Genomic DNA, 20,641 nt, shown 5'->3' with positions numbered 1-20,641 from the left:
TGCGAGTAACTGATGCTGTAACCAGCAGAGTCGCTGAGCCGGAGCGTACGGAGATATGCTGGCAGGAACTGTGATTTCATCCTAAGTGCAGGTGGGACTGGGAATTGAGATTCCTGGCTGGTGTTCCTGGCCGTGCCACAGCGTTTCTGTGTGGCCTTGCGCAAGGCACTTTCCTGCCCAAAGGATTTCAAACAGTCGGAAAACAGAAGGTTTTGCCTAGGCTACGGCAGAAAACAGATCTTATGACCAAACATGTGGACTATCTTCTCTTTACAAGCTTGCTATCATTAATCAGCCTTAAAATAGCCTTCTCCTCCCCCCTCTCTGTTCTTATAATCTGGGACTTCTCTGCAGGATAAGCAACAAAGACATGATGCTTAACTGGAGATGTGTGCACCTTGCAACCAGCAAGTGGGCAGAGTTTGCCTGCTTATTTTTATACTAGGCTGCAGCTATCCAGGACCACTGACCTCCTTGTATCCAGGAGAAATTTGAGCTAGAAAACAAAGTGGGGAAGGACTTTCTGGAGAGGGATTTGGAGACTCTGGTAGATAAGCCATCTTGTGGTAATTACATGCCTCCAAAGTGATGAAAGCCTCCTCTTAGACTGTTGCATGTCTCCTGAGTTAGCCTACCTACTCCTTAATCGGTGAGCATCTCAAACAGAGACTGCTCCAAAGAGAGGTGCCCCTTACGGGAACTGGGAAATTGGCCTTTAAAGTCTGTTATTCCTCTTAGGAGACACGAACATGTGTGAAATGCACAACACGCTGCACATCAAAGCTGTGTGGGTGTGACACGGCTAAAACCTGGCCACGGTCTGGGATGGGAAACCCAGACCTGGTTTCCATAAGCAGAACAGTACGATGAGTTGTGGTCTTGCATGTTTCTGACCTATTTTTCAAACTCCACAATAAACTAATGTGCTGACTCTGAGAAATTTTATAAGAAAGCTAAAAATATCTCTAATGAAAAACATCTCTTCCACAAACTAACACTTCAGGTAATCACAGTGCCCTCAACAACCTCGAGAGTTTTGCTAAGCAGGCGAGCCTGGAAAGCATATGCTAGTAAAAGTCTCCGCTTTTAACGAGGTCTCTGAATCCCAGGGAAAGTTGGGTCTGTCAAACACCCGTGCCCAGGGCGCAGATGAGCGAGCAGGCTGCAGGCAGCTCGCCTGTGCTGGCTGGCGTCGGGTACCAACGCATTGCAATAGGTGGGTGTACAGCACTGCTCTGCCAGTGCCTCGTCCGAGTATTCAGAAGAGTATTTTCTATAGACAAAGTACTGAAAGTAATTTGATTAAGCTTCTCTTGTATATTAATGAAAAACAAATATTTGGCACAGGAGGAAAATAAAAGGCAAAACTTTTCATTTTTTGATATGTTCTTTTTTTTTTTCAGCAAACATTTCCCCTGCAAAAAATACGTCTTGACTCAGAGCTGAGGAGCTCTCTCATTTCAAACTTTTAAAAACTAACTTTCCGTTGTATGCCTCTAATTAACTAAACAACATTTGGGGGAATAAAAGTGACTTAATAGGGTTGAAGTATTGCCATGCGCAACATACGGCTGGAGCAAGAGCTATCAGTTGTGCTGACGTCGTTTCCTTTAATCCATTTGGAAGGAAACAACAGAAATAGTCGACGTTCCTGAAAAGTTATGGGTCAGAGTTACAGTGCTCAAGCTTTAGCAGAGATGGGTGGTCATTTTAAAATGTTCTGATAAATTAAAGTGTTTAATAACATATATTCAAAAATACCCATAAATAACGTGCTTGTTGGAGTGTTTTTTTCTAAAAGAAGTAAAACAATGCTAATGCCTGCCAAAACATTCCTTCATATGGGAAAAGTACTGGGCCAACGTATAACAAGCCAATGCATCTTACGTCTAAAATAACCTCCCAGTACTCAGTTATTTGTATGAATTTGCAGTCTAAATAACTGCCCTCCTTGCATACCTCTAAAAGACAGCTTTTCAGAGTGGAAAAAAATAAGTCCAGGTTCTTCTTTATCATACAAAATTTAAGCAGACAGAAATCCTGTAAGGTTGGATACAGCAGACTTTCCAAAAGCATTATTTCTACACACAAGAAAATCAACATGTCTCTCTGGGTTGCACTGAACTGTGTGCTGAGGCATGATACCCACCCGATACCCTGCGGTAGCCGTGTAGCGATGGAGCTTTGCAATGGCAAAAACTGCTCCTGAATGGCAGAGGAAACTTCAGGCACTCGACACATGGGACACGGCAACGCTTGGCCACCACGAGCAGCTTGAGTAGGGTATGGACACCAACTAAAAGGACACACGTTCCTGTTCCACCGAGTCCTCCTTGGCCAAGGTGTTTAAGTGCAACCGAGTGCCAGAACCGTTTATGCAGTTCTTAAACGATGCTGTCTGCGGACCACTAAGAGAACATAAGAGGTGAAGCAGCGGGAGCACAGGGGTCTTGCAGAGCATTTTCTTTCCTCTTGTGTTTCTTTTAGTATAGCTTATTTGCTAGCAAATGTACTCTTCAAGACTAAGAACCCCATCTGTGCCTCCCCATTCTGCGATTGCACATGATGACGAAGGGGCCGGCGCATGCTGTTGTCTCAGCCATTGCGGGTGCGTTCCAGACCACTACGAGTAATGGGAACCAGAAGTCCTTCTCTGCCGAGAGACTTACGCACAGGGAAGAAGTGGCTGGCATCACTGGCTATACGGTGCTCGTAAGCTATACAGCACTGGTGGCACACATGCGATGCAACGAGCAAAGCAATTGCGTCCTGCGGCGTCACGCAGAGCCACCCACACTGCACTGACTGGCAGGGGTGCTTGTGCAGCACCCTGGTTTTGCTAAGATATGAACTAATTCAATTTAAGAATCAAGAATAGTAAGATGAAACAAAAGAAACACATTAAAATTGTTTTGGGTGTCCTTCCATCAAAGCAGGGGCCTTCTAATTCTGGATCTCCTTAGCTGGCTTCTCGCAGAGTAACAGCCACTAGACCTCACTGCTGGCCTTGTTTTAATTACTGCTTTTTTATTTTTTTCTGTTTACAGAACCACTCTAAAAATATTTCCATTCCCAGCTGCTTTTCCTAGCTTAATGTTTCTGTGACAACATTGCCAAATCCAGTGTCATCTTGTACATCACACAGATTTTTGTAATTAAAGCTCAGACAGATTTTCCACAGATGATATTTCATCGTCTGCAAGAGGGATGTTACTTCCATCCCCTCTGTCTGAAGGGAGTGCAGTCCTGCTGAAAGATGCTACCTCCTAGATTCTGACCCTCTTGGGCCTGGGAAATGGCTAAAAAGGGATGAAAAGGACATTGTTACTACTGGTTCCACACAGGAAGAGTGTCTGTGAAGTAGCAGCCTAACACAGGAGTCGATTTAATAACAGAGCTACCCGAGCTCTGCACCCTCCAGCTGACCTTCGTGAACTGGGAAGAGCTGAACTCAGCCCCTGTAGCTACACTGCAACCTCCCGGGAGCCGAGCAGTGCCCCTCGCTCGGCCCAGGGGCCGTCACCCACTTCACATCATCAGCGATCGCTCCCTCTGCGTCTCTCCCCGGTCGCCCCAAAGCTCCGTGGCAGAGGCCAGCTCGGCAGCGCTGAAGGCGTGCGTCTGTTTGTTCAGCTGCCTTGCGAACCTGGATCGTAACCTCGCACTGCAGCGAGGTGGTGGCAACACTTCACTTGGTTTGACTCGGGCTCCTCCACTCTACCTTCTCCTCTTTCCCATCTATATCACCTTTCCTTCAGATCCAAGTAATTTGCCATCAGAAGCAGTGAGCTAATACTTTAAAAGTAATCGTAAGCAGCTGTAACTAGAATTGAGCATGACATTCCCTTTTGCAGCGTCACACAAAACCATCGATTCTAAGAAACAGCTGAGAAACGTGCCACTGGACAAAGAAAAGGTCAAATTTTCTAAAACGTGCAAGTTGTCTGTACAGTGCATGCAAATGGAAAACCTCTACAACGCACATATGGACAATTACCCTCTGTGCACATAGTTCAAGCCCACACAAACCTTCACAGCATAGTCCTTCTGTTCACTATATAAATCGCTGCTATATTTGAGATTTCTTCATTTGAAGTACTCTTAATATAAATAGGGATACATCATGTAATCCCAAACTGATTTATTCTAACCTCAGACAATTTCCAGAAACATGTTGTGTGTTAATACAGACCATCTCTCTACTCTGCAGGCCAACAAAAGCAATTGGCTCAGATTAAATTCTTTGCCTTGGACTGGATTTCATCCCTCTGCTGAAACAGTGGAGAAGGACCTGAAGATGTCAGCTTCCTGCCTTCTGCCCATGTGGTTCTGATAAAGAAAGAGGTAATTTCAGGACGTCCAATGACTCTTTTTGTTCTGTTTCACTTTCAATAGAAATGTCTGCTCCTTCCCCCCTCCCTTCTGTATTAAAATCATCAGTGACTTGCTCTATTCGAATAACAAAGACGCAATAAAAGAATCTTGCACAACTGAGCTGCAGATTACCCAAAGCATCAACAATGGTTGAGGGTTGCTGCGAGACACAGGAAGGTGGCTTTAAGCCATTTTTTGTGCTCTCCTGAGCCACAGCCATCAGAGCAGTTCCAGGTACAAACTGACCCTGGAGAGCTGCCTCGGCCTCTTTGGTCGCCTAGGCGCATCTCCGGGATGCAGCCCACGGCAGGCTCCCGATACCCCAGCTCTCCTCACATCACAGCCTCAAGCTGAAAGCTTGGCCTTGGCCGTAAGCTTTTGTTCCACTCCTGCACCACAGGAATCACTGCGAGGCTTTTGGAGCCCCTCGCTCCCGTGATTGATAGGGGCAGACGTAGCTCTAGGGAAGGAAGGGATCCCGAGGTGTCAGCGTGAGGGGACACCGGCAGTCTGCTGTCATTGACTGCCCGTGATTCTCCAGGCAATGCCAAAGATGAGATTTAAGAATCCCCTGTTGGACTGTGCATACAGCCAAGCTCTGCTTATGCTGTGAAAGGTACCAACACCCTCAACGAAAAGTGCTTTTAAAGGCAAAATATTTCTTCCAATCCTACAAAACACAAGTGCTAATCTAAGCAGCTCTTTATCTGGAACCGCAATACACTTCATAAGAAATTGCTTTTAAAGATGCCTAAGTAGCTTCTGAAAACTTTTGCTGATTTTTCCCTGCATTGTGCCTTGCTTTATCATCTGCAATACTAAGCACAAAGGTGCGAACAACTACCAAGGGTGCAAAGCCATCAAAAGAAAGTAGCAAAAGATTTTATCTGTTTTCCAATTCTTTTAAATTCTTCAGGAATAAAATAGGCGTTGACTTTCCATCGCAAGCTTGGAATAATAGCTCAGCCAGAGGGTAGAAAAGGACCGATCACCCCGAGTCCACCCCCCCAGGAGCTGAGCTCCTCGCCCAGTCCTGCACTCCCGGGGTTAACAGCCACCAGCCTCCGCAGGGGAATTCTGGAGGTCCCCGCTTCAGGCAGTGCTGCTGATTAATTGAAGCCTTTGCGGGTTTTGTGGTGACTGGAAAACATTTAAAGAATTAGATCCATGGTTTTACAGACCTTAACTAGAAACTTCATGGCAATAGTCTTTTTCTGTCTCTAAAATGCCTTCTGGCCTGCGTTGCTGCTCACTGGGGCTGCCAATAGCTGCCTAAAGCCCATCTCCATGCTTGACCCAGCTCTAAGCTGCAAGCCTCCCCGCAGCCCTGGCTCAGATCACCAGCAGCCACTTCCCCTGCCTCTAAGGGCAGAGCACTTCTGGAGCAGAGGGGAATGGATGGGAGAGTCTCGCCGTCTCCAGTTCTCTTTATTCCTATCTGATTCCTTTTATTTAGTGGCAATTTTTCGCTGTTATAGCAGCACTGAATCTTACCTGTCCAGCAAAACTAGAGGATATCCTGACTTGAAGAGAAACAGAGCTTTTACCAGTTGACCTAATCCCTCAGAACCACACAGGGGAAAAAAAAAATCTTGTTTGAAGTCAAGTCAGTGCCTGAAACTTCACAGGAGTGAAGAAACGTGGCTCAGGTCTTCCTGAGCAAAACCCACCACCTCTTGCTCCCTTCAACCCGAGAAAGCAGCTGCCAGGCACTGCAACGTCTCTGCTCTGCTTTCTTGCAACGGGGGTTACTTGCCCAGACAAACACATCTACTCTGACCTGCTCAGCATCATGCTACAGCTCTAGCATTGCCGTCCACTGCAACCACGAGCGGCTATCGCCTCTCCTTTCTATGCCGCCCTCACTCAGCCTCCAAGGCACTGAAGGGGGGACACCCTGCTACGGGTCCCCCCAGCACGCCTGCGGCTTTGGCAGGCACTTGCGCTGCTTTCCACCACTCAGTCGTGTTGCTCTACCTTCCTGTTACAGCTGGCCTTAAGCTCGGCATTTAGCGAGAGGAAAATCCTTTCCTCTTCCCCAGCAGCGCTGGGAAAGCAGTCCTGAAACACGAAAATGGAAGCGTGAAGGGAGGGTGTGTTGAGTGAGGCCTCCTGCCTTTGCTGCTGCTGCCTGCACGCTGCCCGCGCCCCACGATTGCTGCCTGGTAACTCTTGTCAAGAATGCTGGCTTAATAAAAACCGTGTGATTTCCAAGATCAAGTTGGAGCAAAGCCTCTGCCTTTGCAGTGTAAATATTTACATAGACCGAGCACTAAAGAAAAGGAACACTTGCACGTACTTGTGAAAACAGCACAGAAAGCGAGCACACACTCAAGGGCCCGGGATTACTACGAAGTGACCCATGGAAAGCCGCCCGGCCGGACCGCACGCTGCTGCCAGGCTCGTGGGCTCGCCATCCGAGCATCGGCGAAGGCAATGAACGGGAGAGCGCATCCCACTGCAACGACCAAACCCGGGGCGAGAGCATCCCCTCAGCGTCCTCCCCGTTGTCGCCAGCCGAGGTGCTTCCCTTACCTGGGCTCTGTTGCGGGGTGGGCTTGTGCCAAGGACACAAATAGCCTGTATTTACACAAATCAGAGCTGTGTAAACTCAAACCACGTCACGCTGAGCCGCTGCACATGACTGCTGCCGTGCAGCCAGCAGACGCAGGGAGGACAGCTGCTGGGTTCCGGCACCAAGAACCACCACGCAGAATCCATAGGGGCAGAAATCTGTCCACCAGGAAACTGGCATCAAACGGGGCAGTCGTGGCACGCGGGCACCCGTGGCACAAGGCAACCTTACGTCTATGGGTGCATAGAGGGCAGCCATAAACACTGGCAGAGGAGTAACCTCCAAGTCTGTGCTCTGTTCTGAGCTTTTACAAGAAAAATAAGTTTACTTCCACCCCTCTGCACTACTGGCTTAATAGGTTAGTATAGAGCTATTATGAAGGTGTGATATATATACACATATATATGCACATTTCTGTCACGAAAGTGTAAAGAACAAAAGCCACCAGTCCTGAAGCAAGAAAGCCAGATTTTTAGGTCTGCTCTGTTGTTATTTTAGAAACAGCATTGGACAATTATGTAGCAAGAGTTTTTACTTGCCCTGCCTGGTCTGCATCTACTTTCCCGTGTACTTTGTGGATCACAGGGGTACAGGCACCGCCGAACTAACAGCGGATCCCGCCAGCTCCGCTCCCCAGAGCTTCCAGAAACTGCCCGAGTTACTCCCGTAGTAGATCAGGTTTCATGAATAGAGACCCCTTAATTTTGGCAGATGAATTCCAACGCTGTGCACATTATGGCAAATACTTGCTCAGAAGTTTAATGCAAAGCAGGTTTGCAGCGCTCAGCACAAGCAGCATGGAGCAGGGAAGCCCTGCCTGCCCAGATCCCAGCAGAAATGCTCTGCACATCGCAGCCACACGAGCAGGTAAGCCTGAAGAACGAAAGCAAAGGATGGAAATTGCTTTTAAACAAGAGATTCCTCCCTATAGTGATCCCTTTTATACTTTCTCTGGAAATTGTTTCACGTTCTGGGGCTGACCCTGCTGAGAACACCAGAGCTTCCCAATGGCTGGCTTATGTTTTATTCTATGAGGCAGAGGTGGCAGAATCACTCTATACCACAAAAAAGAGAACTCTGTGTTATACAGACAATTATTAGATAACAGACCACATACACGCTTACATGCGAACAGTAGCAATGCATAGCCATGAACACAAGTTTACGTGTTCAGTGCTAGAGCAGCGGGCTGGGAATGATTGATTGGCTTTTTTCTTTATTTGCGATCCTTTTGCTTCTGGATTTTTCCAGCAAAATATAGGGCGCCCAGTGAACTTTTGCACCTTAAGCATACATTTGGCTGCACTTGTGAGAGTGTCGTCACGTAGCGGGGCAGCTGCAGAAAGATGTGCAGTTTGTGCTGCTCTGGGCACGGTGGGTACCACTTCCTTAGATGTCTTTTTTTCTGCTCACATCACCATTCCCAACTGGAACACACATGCTCACACAGTTGTTTTTAGCAAAGTCTGGAACGTGACTATATTCTGAGAAAAACCAGCAAATGGCCTTTGTAATACCATCGCCCAGGAATTCTTTCCACTTGTATGAAAATATCCCTCAAAAAATGGAAAAATGTGTCAAATAAAGATGTGAGGGAGAAGTGGTTTAATAAAAACAACAGCAGCGGCAGATGCTGGAAGGCAGATTCCAAGCTCCACCCCTGTGTCTCTGAGCCTCTAGTTCGGGGCAGGCAAACAACAATATTTCAAGAAATTGGCCCAGAAATCAGCTGCAAGCCGGACCTGGCATCTGAATTGCAAGATCTGGACATGCACCATCCAAGTGGACTCATGACCAGCATCCCAGGGAAGCGGGTTTTGAGATTATTATGGCCACAGTTCCACACACAGCCACGTTTATTTTCACTTGTCTGTCACACCTAGTGCCTACCATGCGGACTAGGGAAATAGTTGAGTTAAAAATGAAGACTGACTTGAACCTTTTCACAATCTAGTTTACGTATTTGTTCTGAAAATGCCGTATCTGATACACCCTGTATCAAAAGCAGAAGCACCAAAGCACTGGAAGTTACTTCTCCTGAACCAGAATAAACTAAGGAACTGCAAAGAAGTCTAAATTCCACATGTCCACACCGAAGAACTGCAAACGTTATGAACCCAGTAATAGAAACGTGTTAGGGAGGATGACCAGGATCTCGAGAAACAAAGGAACAGGCAATCCATCGCCGTCCTCTCAAATTCCCTGCACAGAGGACGGATGTGAGTGGGTAAGCCAACGTAAGCGTTTTGCGTACAATGCCACGCATGTACAGGTACAAAAAGGGCTACGAAGAATTAGAGATTCTCGAGAAATTTGAAACTGTGACTTACCAATGCAGGTCCTGCCATCTGTGTGCAGGCGAAAGCCTGGCTTGCATTCACAATAATAAGATCCAAGGGTGTTCACACATCTGTGCTGGCAGCCCCCATTGTGGACCTGGCACTCATCAACATCTGCAAAAGAAAAGGGAAGAGGGGAAAAAAAATTCAGAGGAGTGGGCATGACGGTATCTGAAGTCAGGATTACGTATCCTCTGTTGACTGACTCCAGATTTGAGGAACAAATGCAGAGGGAACAAGATATTGCCATTTCATTATGTTTAATCAGTTAAGCTATTTAAGACACTTCAAGGACAAGCATGCAATCAGGGGAAAAAAAGCATCTTATTTGTCAATTGGCATAAACCATCCCTCGTGTTGTTCACCTTGCAACGGCCACTTTTCCCATTCGCTCTAAGATTATGAATTTATTAAGAATTTACACTTCCTTACTCTTTGTGTGTTGAGAACAGGCTGGGCTAGTCCATTTGTTACTTACATACTTACGTGAATGGTGAGAGTAAACACCTAGCATTACAGACCGAAGTGAGGGGGAGCGATACGAAGCAGCGAAGGTCAACACCTCGGTGCCACAGCAGCTGGTGTTCTCGCCCTGCTGAGTCAGTCTCATCCTCTTGCAGCACAGAAGCTGGCTTCCACCGAGCTCAGCCACGTGCCAAACGTGAGAGGTTTTACTGTCACGCTTCTCATCTCAGTACTTCGCGAAGCATTTAACACATTTCACACCTTTCATGCCTGGAACTCACTTGACTTGCTGCTGAAATGCAGCAAAATCTGGGGTATCTGGTGATAAGCTATGCTCAGAATTGCTATGCATCATTGGAGACAAGAAAGAGAACATGTTAATACCCGGAGAAAGTTATTACAATGGATGAATTGTATGACTAGCAAGGATTTGTTCATAATTATATGATGCTTAAGAACATGATGAAGTCCCACTGGACCCCCAAATACAACAGGCAGACTACAAACGGTGAGACTCTGCCGCAGCTCCCCAGCCCTCTCCTCCCAGCTCCACGAAAAGAGAACATGTTAATACCCGGAGAAAGTTATTACAATGGATGAATTGTATGACTAGCAAGGATTTGTTCATAATTATATGATGCTTAAGAACATGTGAAGTCCCACTGGACCCCCAAATACAACAGGCAGACTACAAACGGTGAGACTCTGCTGCCTCCCCAGCCCCCTCTCCTCCCAGCTCCACGACCAGAGCAAGCCCGGGAGAACGGCGCCAGCCGTTCCTGCAACAAGGAATCCACTTGGCCAATAAAACTGTGCATGTCCGTTTCTCTTGGTAAAACTACAGACCCTCGAACAAAAGACAGTCTCTGAGCCAGAAAAATCTTCTGCCAAGTGCTGAGCAATCTTTCAAGAGCTGAAATGGGAACTAGCCCATGAGTTCTTGGTAAAAATCCCATTACGTTTTATTATCAAAGCTTCAAAACCAGGGGGGTAGACAGCAGTGTGTTACAGAAAGGGAGATTCATTCCTGTTTCACAGACCTTAAATTGCCTTTAAGCACTGGGAATAACTTCCAGAACTGAGAAGAAATGTAAAAATGTTTGGAGCGCCTAGCTACATGGTGCTAACTAAGATGCATATCAGAAGCTTGTCAAAGGCAATTTCAAGTTTCTGAGACACAGGACTCCTTCATATGGCTGTAATTAGAAATAACAGGGATGTTTGTGGATATAGCTGTACAGTTCCTTAATTCCCGCCATTTGTGTATACACGTATACATGTACACTACCTTTCAGACTGGAAAGGATCAAAGATCTCTAGTCAGGTGGGGGGACCAGATCACATTCACATTAACAGCAAAAAAGCCAACCAGCAATTCCTTTTTTCACGGAGAGGAAACTTCAGTAGCTTTGGGTCTATTAGTGTTTCTATGCACTTTCTGCACGTTGTGAAGGCATCTTCAGGATGCACGACTATTTTCTGCTGTTACACAGCATTGCTGTTATCCATTACACCTGTCATGCAAGGTTTTGCTAGAACAGAAGGCTAAATCCCCAAGCAAAGAGATAACCCGGGACACAGCTCTGCACGGGGGCTTGCTAGCCAGACCTTTCCAGGGTGCTGCAATCTGGGCAGCCCAGGTACAGAAACCCCAGCCCAAGGCCTTGACTGTGAAGGGGGGAGGTTGAGGAGAAAGTCTCTTGAGGCTGCTAAGTATTGGACACGAAGCTCTGTCCATCCAGCAGCTTTGTTCCACGGGCAACACTCCTAAACAATTTCACAGAAATACACGTAGTTCAAAATAAATGAAGTAACGGGGCTGGCATGATGACTGACCAAAGCAATGCACATGGCTCAGAAACAGCAGGTCTGGGGAGAGCCATGGTGGGTGTTCTGGATAAGGGCATATATCGTTTGAGTTCATTTAGGGCACTTTAAGTACCACAAAAAGCTGTTACAGCTGGTTAGATACGAAGCTAAACCATAATTGAGTTACTCGATTGAGGACACAGCACTTTGAGGTCTGTGCTGTTAAACAGGATTTCAACTTGAATTTGCCACAAGCAAAATGCGCATTTTCAGTACTGAAGACTTTATGCTGTGTGTACGAAGCTCCTGACAGTCCTGACAACACGTGACTTCTTTTTGCATCCTAGATTCTGCCTGCTATCATGTCACTCACCTCGGTAGATCTATCAAATCCACCGTATTTATTCAGCCGGAGCCTCCCAGTTCTCACTGAAGCTCCCTGGAGCTTTTAACGCAGTACATGACTGAAAGGTTAAACCAATGAGAGCAGGAGCAGGATTCCTGTGCGCCGGGCTTGGCCGGTTGGTAGGATTCCCGTGCACAGCACTGGCAGCTGGCGTGGGAAGTGCGCTGCTGACGCTGCACGGGCCACCACACGCTCCCCGACAGCTCACCTGGTGCGGCACAGCAGGGAAAACCGGAGGGCAGAGCCCGCTGGCACCGCGAAGTGGGTCATGCAAGCAGCAGGACGATACAGAGCCAAGCTGAGCAGTGAACCAGCACCGTTCCATCAATGACTGTTACTAAGAAGATAAAGAAACGTTTCCTCAATGAATCACGGCAGGGCGTTGCCCCGACTGTGTCTTTGCAAGCCAGCGGTGCAAAAACCTGCTCAAGCCTCACCCTCGCCCAGCGCCTGCAATCCGCTCCCCTGCCCGAAGCATCGCCCAGCTCCCCGTTTGCTCTGCTAGCTTGCTCTTACCTAATTGCAGCTACGGCTCTTACTGGGGAGGCAAAGTGCATCGAAAACTACAGGAAAAGGAGAAATGCAACCTTGACTAAAGCCAGCGCTAAAATTTTACATTAATTGGCATCCGATTAATTGCCAACCAAATCAGCTAGCAGCAAGCAAATGGACGGGATCAGGGAAGAAGTGGGAAGCTAAATGGGAAAGGTGATGCTTGTTTTACTCAGTGTTTCTGAGCTACACAGTAATAATAAAAATATTTGGTGTCTCTGAATACTTTTCATTAGAAGGCTTCTCCCTGCTTACAAAGTTAATTGTAAAGGTTAGATATAAGGATGAAATTCTTCACTATGAGGGTGGTGAGGCACTGGCACAGGTTGCCCAGAGAAGTTGTGGATGCCCCATCCCTGGAAGTGTTCAAGGCCAGGCTGGACGGGGCTTTGAGCCACCTGGTTTAGTGGAAGGTGTCCCTGCCCATGGCAGGGGGGTTGGAACTAGATGATCTGTAAGGTCCCTTCCAACCCGAACCATTCTATGATTCTATATGATTCTGTGAATTTAAATGACTATTCCACTGCTTCCCTTCAACTCTAATCTGAAACCACAGAGAATTTACCATCCAAAAAAGTTAGTGATGTGTTGAATAAACTTCTTCCTTTCACCCCATTACTCATACTTGGTAATTATACATCTCCTCCCCAAATGTCTCTTCTTCCCCCTTTGTATTTTTCACCCTCTAAATCTCTGTAATTACAGAGGGCTGTCCCCACCCCAAAGCCCCCCTCTGCCCCGTCCCACCTTGGCCTGGGAAAGCGGCCAGTCCTTCCTCGCACCCCAGCTGCGGAAACGCCCATCACCTTCACCGTGCACGCTTCCCACGGAACCCGCCATGTCCCCTTTTTCCTTCTGGAGCCTCGCTTATCTCCTTCTGCAGTAACAGAGATATTTTTTGGACGTATGCTACGCGATGGTGTGACCAAAATAAAATCTCCCATCCTTCACACCCCTGACGGGAGGGCAGCAGTGTCATCCCCCAAGAAATCTTAGGTTTGTGTCTTTGGAAATAACGCAACTGTGCCAGACCATTCAGACCAAATTCAAACTCTGGTATGAGCGCACAGAGAGAAGAGGCACCTCCTGGGTGGATGCTCTACCTACTGCCTGGCGCTCTGATGGAGACCTTGCATTTCCTGGTGGGGACCGGTTGCTTTCGGTCCTCAGACTGCGGAGTCGTGGGCTGCGACTGCCGCAGCAGCTGCACGAACACTCACACAGGGGGAGAGCAGCGAGAGCTTGCTCACAGCTGTGTGAAATAGCAGGGCTTTTTCTGGTTTGACCTGAAACGCATCGCTAAAAAGAAGGAACCACAATGATGATGTGCCGGGACCCGCTCTGGATCCGAGAGGATCACTCTGCCCTGCCCGAGCGACAGCAGCGGCTTGTGCTGGGGAACGGGGATTGTTCCCGCTCCACCAGACGCCCCGGGTGGCCCTTGCCCGGCCATGCCCAAGCACCAGGGTCTGTCCTGCAGCCCAGGACTGCTCTCCCACACCCTGCAACAGGCAACAGAGTACAGAGAGGGGAAAGAAGCAAAAGCTGCATTTCCCAGTGGGACCTGTGATGGAGGAAGGGCGATGCATTGGCCCCGGGGTCGGGGAGGGGGCAGGTCCACTGGCCACCCCCAGCAGCAGCAGCAGTATCGCCAACCTGCCCAGGCGTGCACAAGGCTCGCCAGCGAGTGATTCACCCAGGAATATAAACCGGGAGGCAGCAGGAGCCTCCTCCCGGGGCCAGGACAGAGCATCCCTGCGAAGGGTCACGTTGCCCCTGGTGCACGTCTTGGCAGTACAAAGACCCAAAAATCTACGTGACGCTTTGTGAGATGCGGTTTGTGGCGTGCCGAGCTATTGGAGAGCTGACAAAATCTGGTTGAAATTAATATGCCAAAGAAAGAAAATTAGAAGCATACGGGCTTCTCTTCCGAGGAGGGTAGCTGACACCGAGCAACCCAGAGCCACGCCAGGATGGAGCATGCTGAGCCCATGTGCCTGGGTACTCCGCTGTGCCGGCATGGATAGGGCAGCAGATACCGGCTGAAGCCCACCGAGGCAGACACAAAAACCAAACGTAGCGAGAGCCTGGGAGTGGGACTTGGCTTACTGGATGGGGAAACCCCCCTGCTGCGTAAGGAAACTGGAGTTCATGTCCTCATCCACAAGGACACGGGGCTCACCCAAGAAACAGCTGATGCTCTCGTCAGCCTCTTCCCTGAACAGGAAGAATCCATCGGACCTCAGATACCGGCTATGTGGACCAACAGGGGTAATGCTGTAATCGAATGTAGGGAAGACAAACACAAGACCAAAAAAAAAAAAGAGGAGGGTGCGAGGAGATGGCTGTATTTAAGTGCACTCCCTGACCACGGACAGGTCTTCATGAAGAAATACTATGATTTATCTCAAACAAGAACTCCGTGTCAGAGGAAAGAAAGTGGCAACAGCAGCTCTGCAAATTACTAAATATTTGGTACAGAGGCAGTTTATCTCCTCTGAAAGGCTGAGGAGGAGGAGATGGATCCCAGCTGGAAGTGCAAGCAGTAGATACGCTGCTAAGGTTCGCTCTATCTGGCCAAACAGCTTTAATCCCTGTGGCGATTAGCCTGGATTACAGAGCAGGGCTGCAGGGAAAAGGTTAATTAAAATCCATCAAGATGAGCATGTGTGGGATTTAGCAACTTTATCTTTCCGGTACCAGTTTGTTGAAGCTAATTCAGCAATTTTAAGAAGTAAAGAGACTGGAAGGAGACGAACCAACAGAGCGGCACGCTGGATGACTAAAGCCGAATGCTCCTGGGTAGAGGCGCACAGCGTTACCGCTGCTGACCCGCACTACAGACACGGATTAGAAACTCAGGGTGCAGAACGGCGCCGGGATGTGTTAGAAGGAAAAACCCCTATGCATTACTTCATCTCTTGCACGTATTGCACAGCCCCTAGCACGAATAACCTGCAGACATCGGAGGCCATGTTATTCCATGCTCCCCTTGCAGACAATGCAGACAGGACTCAGCAATGGTAAGGTCTAACAGTGCAAGGAAGACACGGGAGAGGATGATGTCTTAACCCCCCCTCTGCTAACTCGGAAGCCTTTTCCTCCTTCAGGACAAGGGCGAGGAAGAACGGTACCTGCCTCAGGCTGGTCTCGGCTTGGAATCCGAGTGACTCACGTGAGGAAAGAAGAAAGGTCATTTTGGGCGGTCAGAATGCCTCCACACCCCCAGTTTTCATCTTGTTGTAAAACAGGCATTTAGGAAAGCCTTGAAGGCTCCTAAAGAGCTCCACAGAGTTATTCAGGCTGGCATTCCTTCCGCTGCAGCCCCTCCTAGACAGACGGGAGATGTCCGTAGCTTTCCCACGCTACCTGTGCCATCCTCAACAGCAGCAGTTTCCAAAGGTGCTTCAGGAACAGATGCATTGGTTTTACAATAATCTGATGAAGTGAAAATGTATCAGGGAGCTGTTTTGCCTCAGTCACTTGCTTTGTCCTCAGCTCACCTAGTTTTGCCTTCAAGCGCAGCAGCTGGGAGAGTTGCCCAGCTCTCATTTGTGCTCACATTTCTGTCTCTGGATGGTGCTGATAATTAGGTATTACTCAGAGCGGAGCAGAGGTGCACGTAACAACAAGCAGGCAGCCTGCTCTGGACTTGCTGCTACGCTCACTCACTCAGACCTTCTTTTCTAGCTTTGTTTTACCCCACTTCTCTGTGCAGGATGTTATTTTGACTAGGGGACATACCTGTGCAGAGGCACGTCGGCTTGGTCCCTGCACTGTGCCATGGAAGCTAATGGCACAGAGGTAAACGCTGACATGTACCTGGCGATGGTACCGACTGATGGAAATGCAGGTCACTATTGAAGGAGCTAATGGAAACCATATAATCAAACAAAAGCGACCAGCTATGCTCTATGTTGTTTTCTGACATACTTTAGAGAATCAGAGAGAGAATATCAAGGTACCAGGTCTACTTGACTGTGACGATTTAATGCAAGTCCCCAGCAGAGCACAATGATCTCTCCCGTAACAGTTAGCTGCATAAGGACATAATGCATAGCATTGCAATTAGCCACTCTACACTAACACAAGGATCCAACAGAGCGCTGTTTGTACACAGAATGCGTTTTAAGGCACTCAAGACCTCAATGAAATGTACACTGTTATTACACAAAACACCTCTTCATTCTCCATTCATACACTAAAACTGCTGATGAAACGCATGTACAGCAGTTCGTTGTGCTTGCTTTGCTTTTGCAGCTGGCTGACGAAAGAAAAGTGTCTGCGTAGAAGCCTGCACTGCCTGGACTGGCAAATGGGAATGCACTTCAAGTAAACCAGTGCGTGGTACCATAAAAATCATACGATCAAGAGAACATCTGCTACTACCTGTTGAAGAGAAGCTCAAGCAGTGAAAGAAAAATCATCAACCAAAAAACCACAGTAATACCAAGTTTAGGATGAGCAACGCGTCTATGATTATCTCCTCTGCCTTACACCTCTGCAGGCATTATGCAGCTTCCTACCATCCAGCTCCTGCTGTCCAACCGCTCCCGCATACCTTGGGGTATCTACCTGCATGCTGGTGGGTGAGAGGCTGCAGAAGAGGGGGGCATGTCTTCAGGGAACTTCCCCCCAGCACCTCGTCTCAGGTCACGGCTCCTGAGGACCTGCTTGCATTCAAAGCCAAAAATTAAGTTCCCTGAAAAATTATCTTGTTTCTTGTATCAACACCCGCAGAGCAAGGTCCAGAAAGCACCTGTGGCAGTGCAGGGAGAAGACAGCGGCTCCGAGTGCTCCTGGAAGTTTCGAGGCCAAAACCCCAGCGCTCTGCTAGGTGCATGTCAGTGACACGCACAGAAAAGGCTCGTCCTGCCGAGAGAACCAAGGTGTTTACCTGAGTCAGCCTTCACCCCTCCATCTGCTGGTTCTGTCAAAGGTACCGTTCAGAGGAAAGGTATTTCATGCCGCAACACGTCAAAAATCCACTCATTTTCAGAGATGGAAAGACAGAAGAATATTTTTTTTCTTGTCTTTTGTTGTTGTTCTCAGTTGGGTGGGCCTGAAGGCTGTGGTGGGTTGGACTGGGTTTGTTTTATTTTGTAATCTGCACCTACTTCTTTGTAAACTATGTTTTAAACTATAGTAGACATAACTTCTTGGAGGAAAGACATATTTAGCTTGTCTGCCAGATTTTGGCTTGCAAATGTCTGGACATTCACCCCTTTTCTGAAGATGAAAAAAGCCAAGCTCCTTGAAAAAGAGGCTTAGAGATCACACACTTTTCAGTAGATACATTACTTTTTTCCCCCAGGTTCAGAGCACTTGCAAGAATAGCCCAACGGCCTGGGTGAAGGCGCTTTGCTTTTCTGCTTGAAGCTTTAAATTACATTCTTCCTGAAGAAGATGAGGTGAGAAAAACACCTCAGCCTTGCAGATGGGAAGATACCTCACATGAAAGTCGGGATAAAGCCACGAGCGTGCACAGAGCTACCTCTCTGTGGAGCCGAGATAAGCAGAATCGGAATCAGGTGAATTATGCGGTAGGGAAGGGAAGGCTGGAGGTTTACATTCCAGACACAAAGCTGGATCTCAGGAGCTTGTCTTGGAGAAGTCGTATGAGCTAACGTAGTTGGATGGAGGCAGCAAACATGATCTGAGTTTGAGACAAACATCTGATCTATAAATAACAAAACAGCAACTCACCCCATTTCCAAAGGTCTGGCACATCTCACAAATATACTGATATCACTTTTATAACCAACTGCTTGGGGCATTTATTTCTTAGGATTAGCTCATGATGAGATAATGCATTCCTTGATGTCTACATTACACACAAGCATCCAAAGTCTTTAGTGAACTTCACATATTCTCCATTATTTCCTAAATCTTCAGGCAACCACAAACTTTATCTGCCGCTAAGTCAGCTGAACACACAAAGAGGAAGAAACAGTGGCGTGTGTGTGTATTTGCAGAACTTACACCTCGCTCAACGTCCCCATCTACCATCACACATAAGCCAGTGCACATAAATGTTCAACAAAAGATATTGGAAAGCGGCAAAAAAGTATTTATTGCCTCCTTGCAGTGCCTGACACAGTGCAGCAGAAAGCGCAAGTCTCATAAAACAAACAAACAAACCAAAAAAAGTAAATCTAGCGATGACAGGGAAGAACTGCTTATTTTGCTCCTTACTGATCGGGAAATGGAACCACGGAACTTGATCGTTTACCTTCTGGTATGCTGGAATCTCCATCTGCTATTAGCAGACACAGGCTGTTAATGCTTCTGACTTTCTGAAGGGGTAAACAGCAACTCACCCCATTTCCAAAGGTCTGGCACATCTCACAAATATACTGATATCACTTTTATAACCAACTGCTTGGGGCATTTATTTCTTAGGATTAGCTCATGATGAGATAATGCATTCCTTGATGTCTACATTACACACAAGCATCCAAAGTCTTTAGTGAACTTCACATATTCTCCATTATTTCCTAAATCTTCAGGCAACCACAAACTTTATCTGCCGCTAAGTCAGCTGAACACACAAAGAGGAAGAAACAGTGGCGTGTGTGTGTATTTGCAGAACTTACACCTCGCTCAACGTCCCCATCTACCATCACACATAAGCCAGTGCACATAAATGTTCAACAAAAGATATTGGAAAGCGGCAAAAAAGTATTTATTGCCTCCTTGCAGTGCCTGACACAGTGCAGCAGAAAGCGCAAGTCTCATAAAACAAACAAACAAACCAAAAAAAGTAAATCTAGCGATGACAGGGAAGAACTGCTTATTTTGCTCCTTACTGATCGGGAAATGGAACCACGGAACTTGATCGTTTACCTTCTGGTATGCTGGAATCTCCATCTGCTATTAGCAGACACAGGCTGTTAATGCTTCTGACTTTCTGAAGGGGTGATAAAATGCTGGGGTACCACCGACAGAAGGTGCTGCACGTGTGCAACGGGCATACAGAGCAACTCCATCCCCTCCACCTGCTCAACGGGAAACTCAGGCTGGCCAAGCCAATCCACACAGCAACGGGCTTGAGACACTTTTGTTGGGCATTTGCTTCTAACAGACACTGGTAAGTCTGAACATTTCAGTGCAGAGAAGTAATCCGTGAGACACGGCTCCTCTGACTGCATCTACCAGCTATAGCCCATATACTCCCAGCCCCTGGCCGTGGCCACTGCTGCCAGAGGATTCCCCTTATGCATAAAATGACACCAAGTAATACTGAGCTCTACCCTTTGCAAGACTCCACCATACAATACTCATGCAACCCAGACAAACTCAGGTAGTCCCTCAGAGAGAAAGGCAGATTTTTTTTCATGATAAAACAGTATCATATTTCGTTTATTGCCCTGGACCGGGGTGAGATCCTTTGGAACCAGGGAAAAAATTAATCAACATGCCCTAACAAAATGCATACATTTGTTTTTTAAAGGAATATTGCACAGCAGCTATCTTTGACCAAGCCATATAGCTGCACAGCAACTGATGGGGAACAAAACAAGTTTCTTTCCTGCTCTGCCAGAAGGGACTTTTCAGAACAACAAATCTGCCAGAGGCAGACTGTGCCTATAATAATGCGAAGCGACGATACAAACACAGGCAGATGTACAGCCAGGTTACCAGTTTGTGACTTTAGCTGCTGCCAGCCTGGGACTCCCTCCTGGCAGCTCAGTTATCTGCCTCCGCAGCCGCAGCAAAACCTCTCGGGCTCACCGTGCAGCCGGCAGCGGAGGAAGAGAGCCCCTGCAAAGACACCAAGCCCGGCTACGTACCTGGCCTCAGCTCGGCGTGGCCAGCTCCATATCCCACACGCCCCAAGTAACAGGGGTAGCAGTTTCTCCAGAGGTAGTGGTAGTGATTGCCCGCGGTACCTGGGATGCCACCCAAAAAGCCGAAGCACCACAGCAGCATCCAGAACTGCCCCTGCTCCCGTCCCATGATGGAAAGCTAACGGGCATTAGGGCAGAAGGCAAACAAACCAGCCACAAAACGCAGAGTCCCGCAGCACGTTGGAGACGAAACGGTGCCGAGCTGCAGGAGCCGGGGAAAAAAAACCGCAGACAAGCCCAAAAGCGAAGGGAAGCCCGGCGAGCGCGGCGG

At 47.8% G+C, this 20,641-nt stretch overlaps 1 protein-coding gene across 1 annotated transcript in view; it reads right to left on the bottom strand.

Moving 5' to 3' along the window:
* Positions 1-20,641, bottom strand: part of MEGF6 (multiple EGF like domains 6) — a 112,501-nt gene that overhangs the window by 29,323 nt on the left and 62,537 nt on the right. Inside the window, 1 exon segment of the mRNA XM_019470713.1 lies at positions 9,280-9,402. Within this exon segment, the coding sequence (XP_019326258.1) occupies positions 9,280-9,402 (123 nt within the window).

This window comes from Aptenodytes forsteri, unplaced genomic scaffold (genome assembly GCF_000699145.1).
Source record: "Aptenodytes forsteri isolate BGI_AS27 unplaced genomic scaffold, ASM69914v1 Scaffold16, whole genome shotgun sequence".
NCBI lineage: Eukaryota > Metazoa > Chordata > Aves > Sphenisciformes > Spheniscidae > Aptenodytes > Aptenodytes forsteri.
This window is presented reverse-complemented; position numbering and strand designations above follow the sequence as displayed.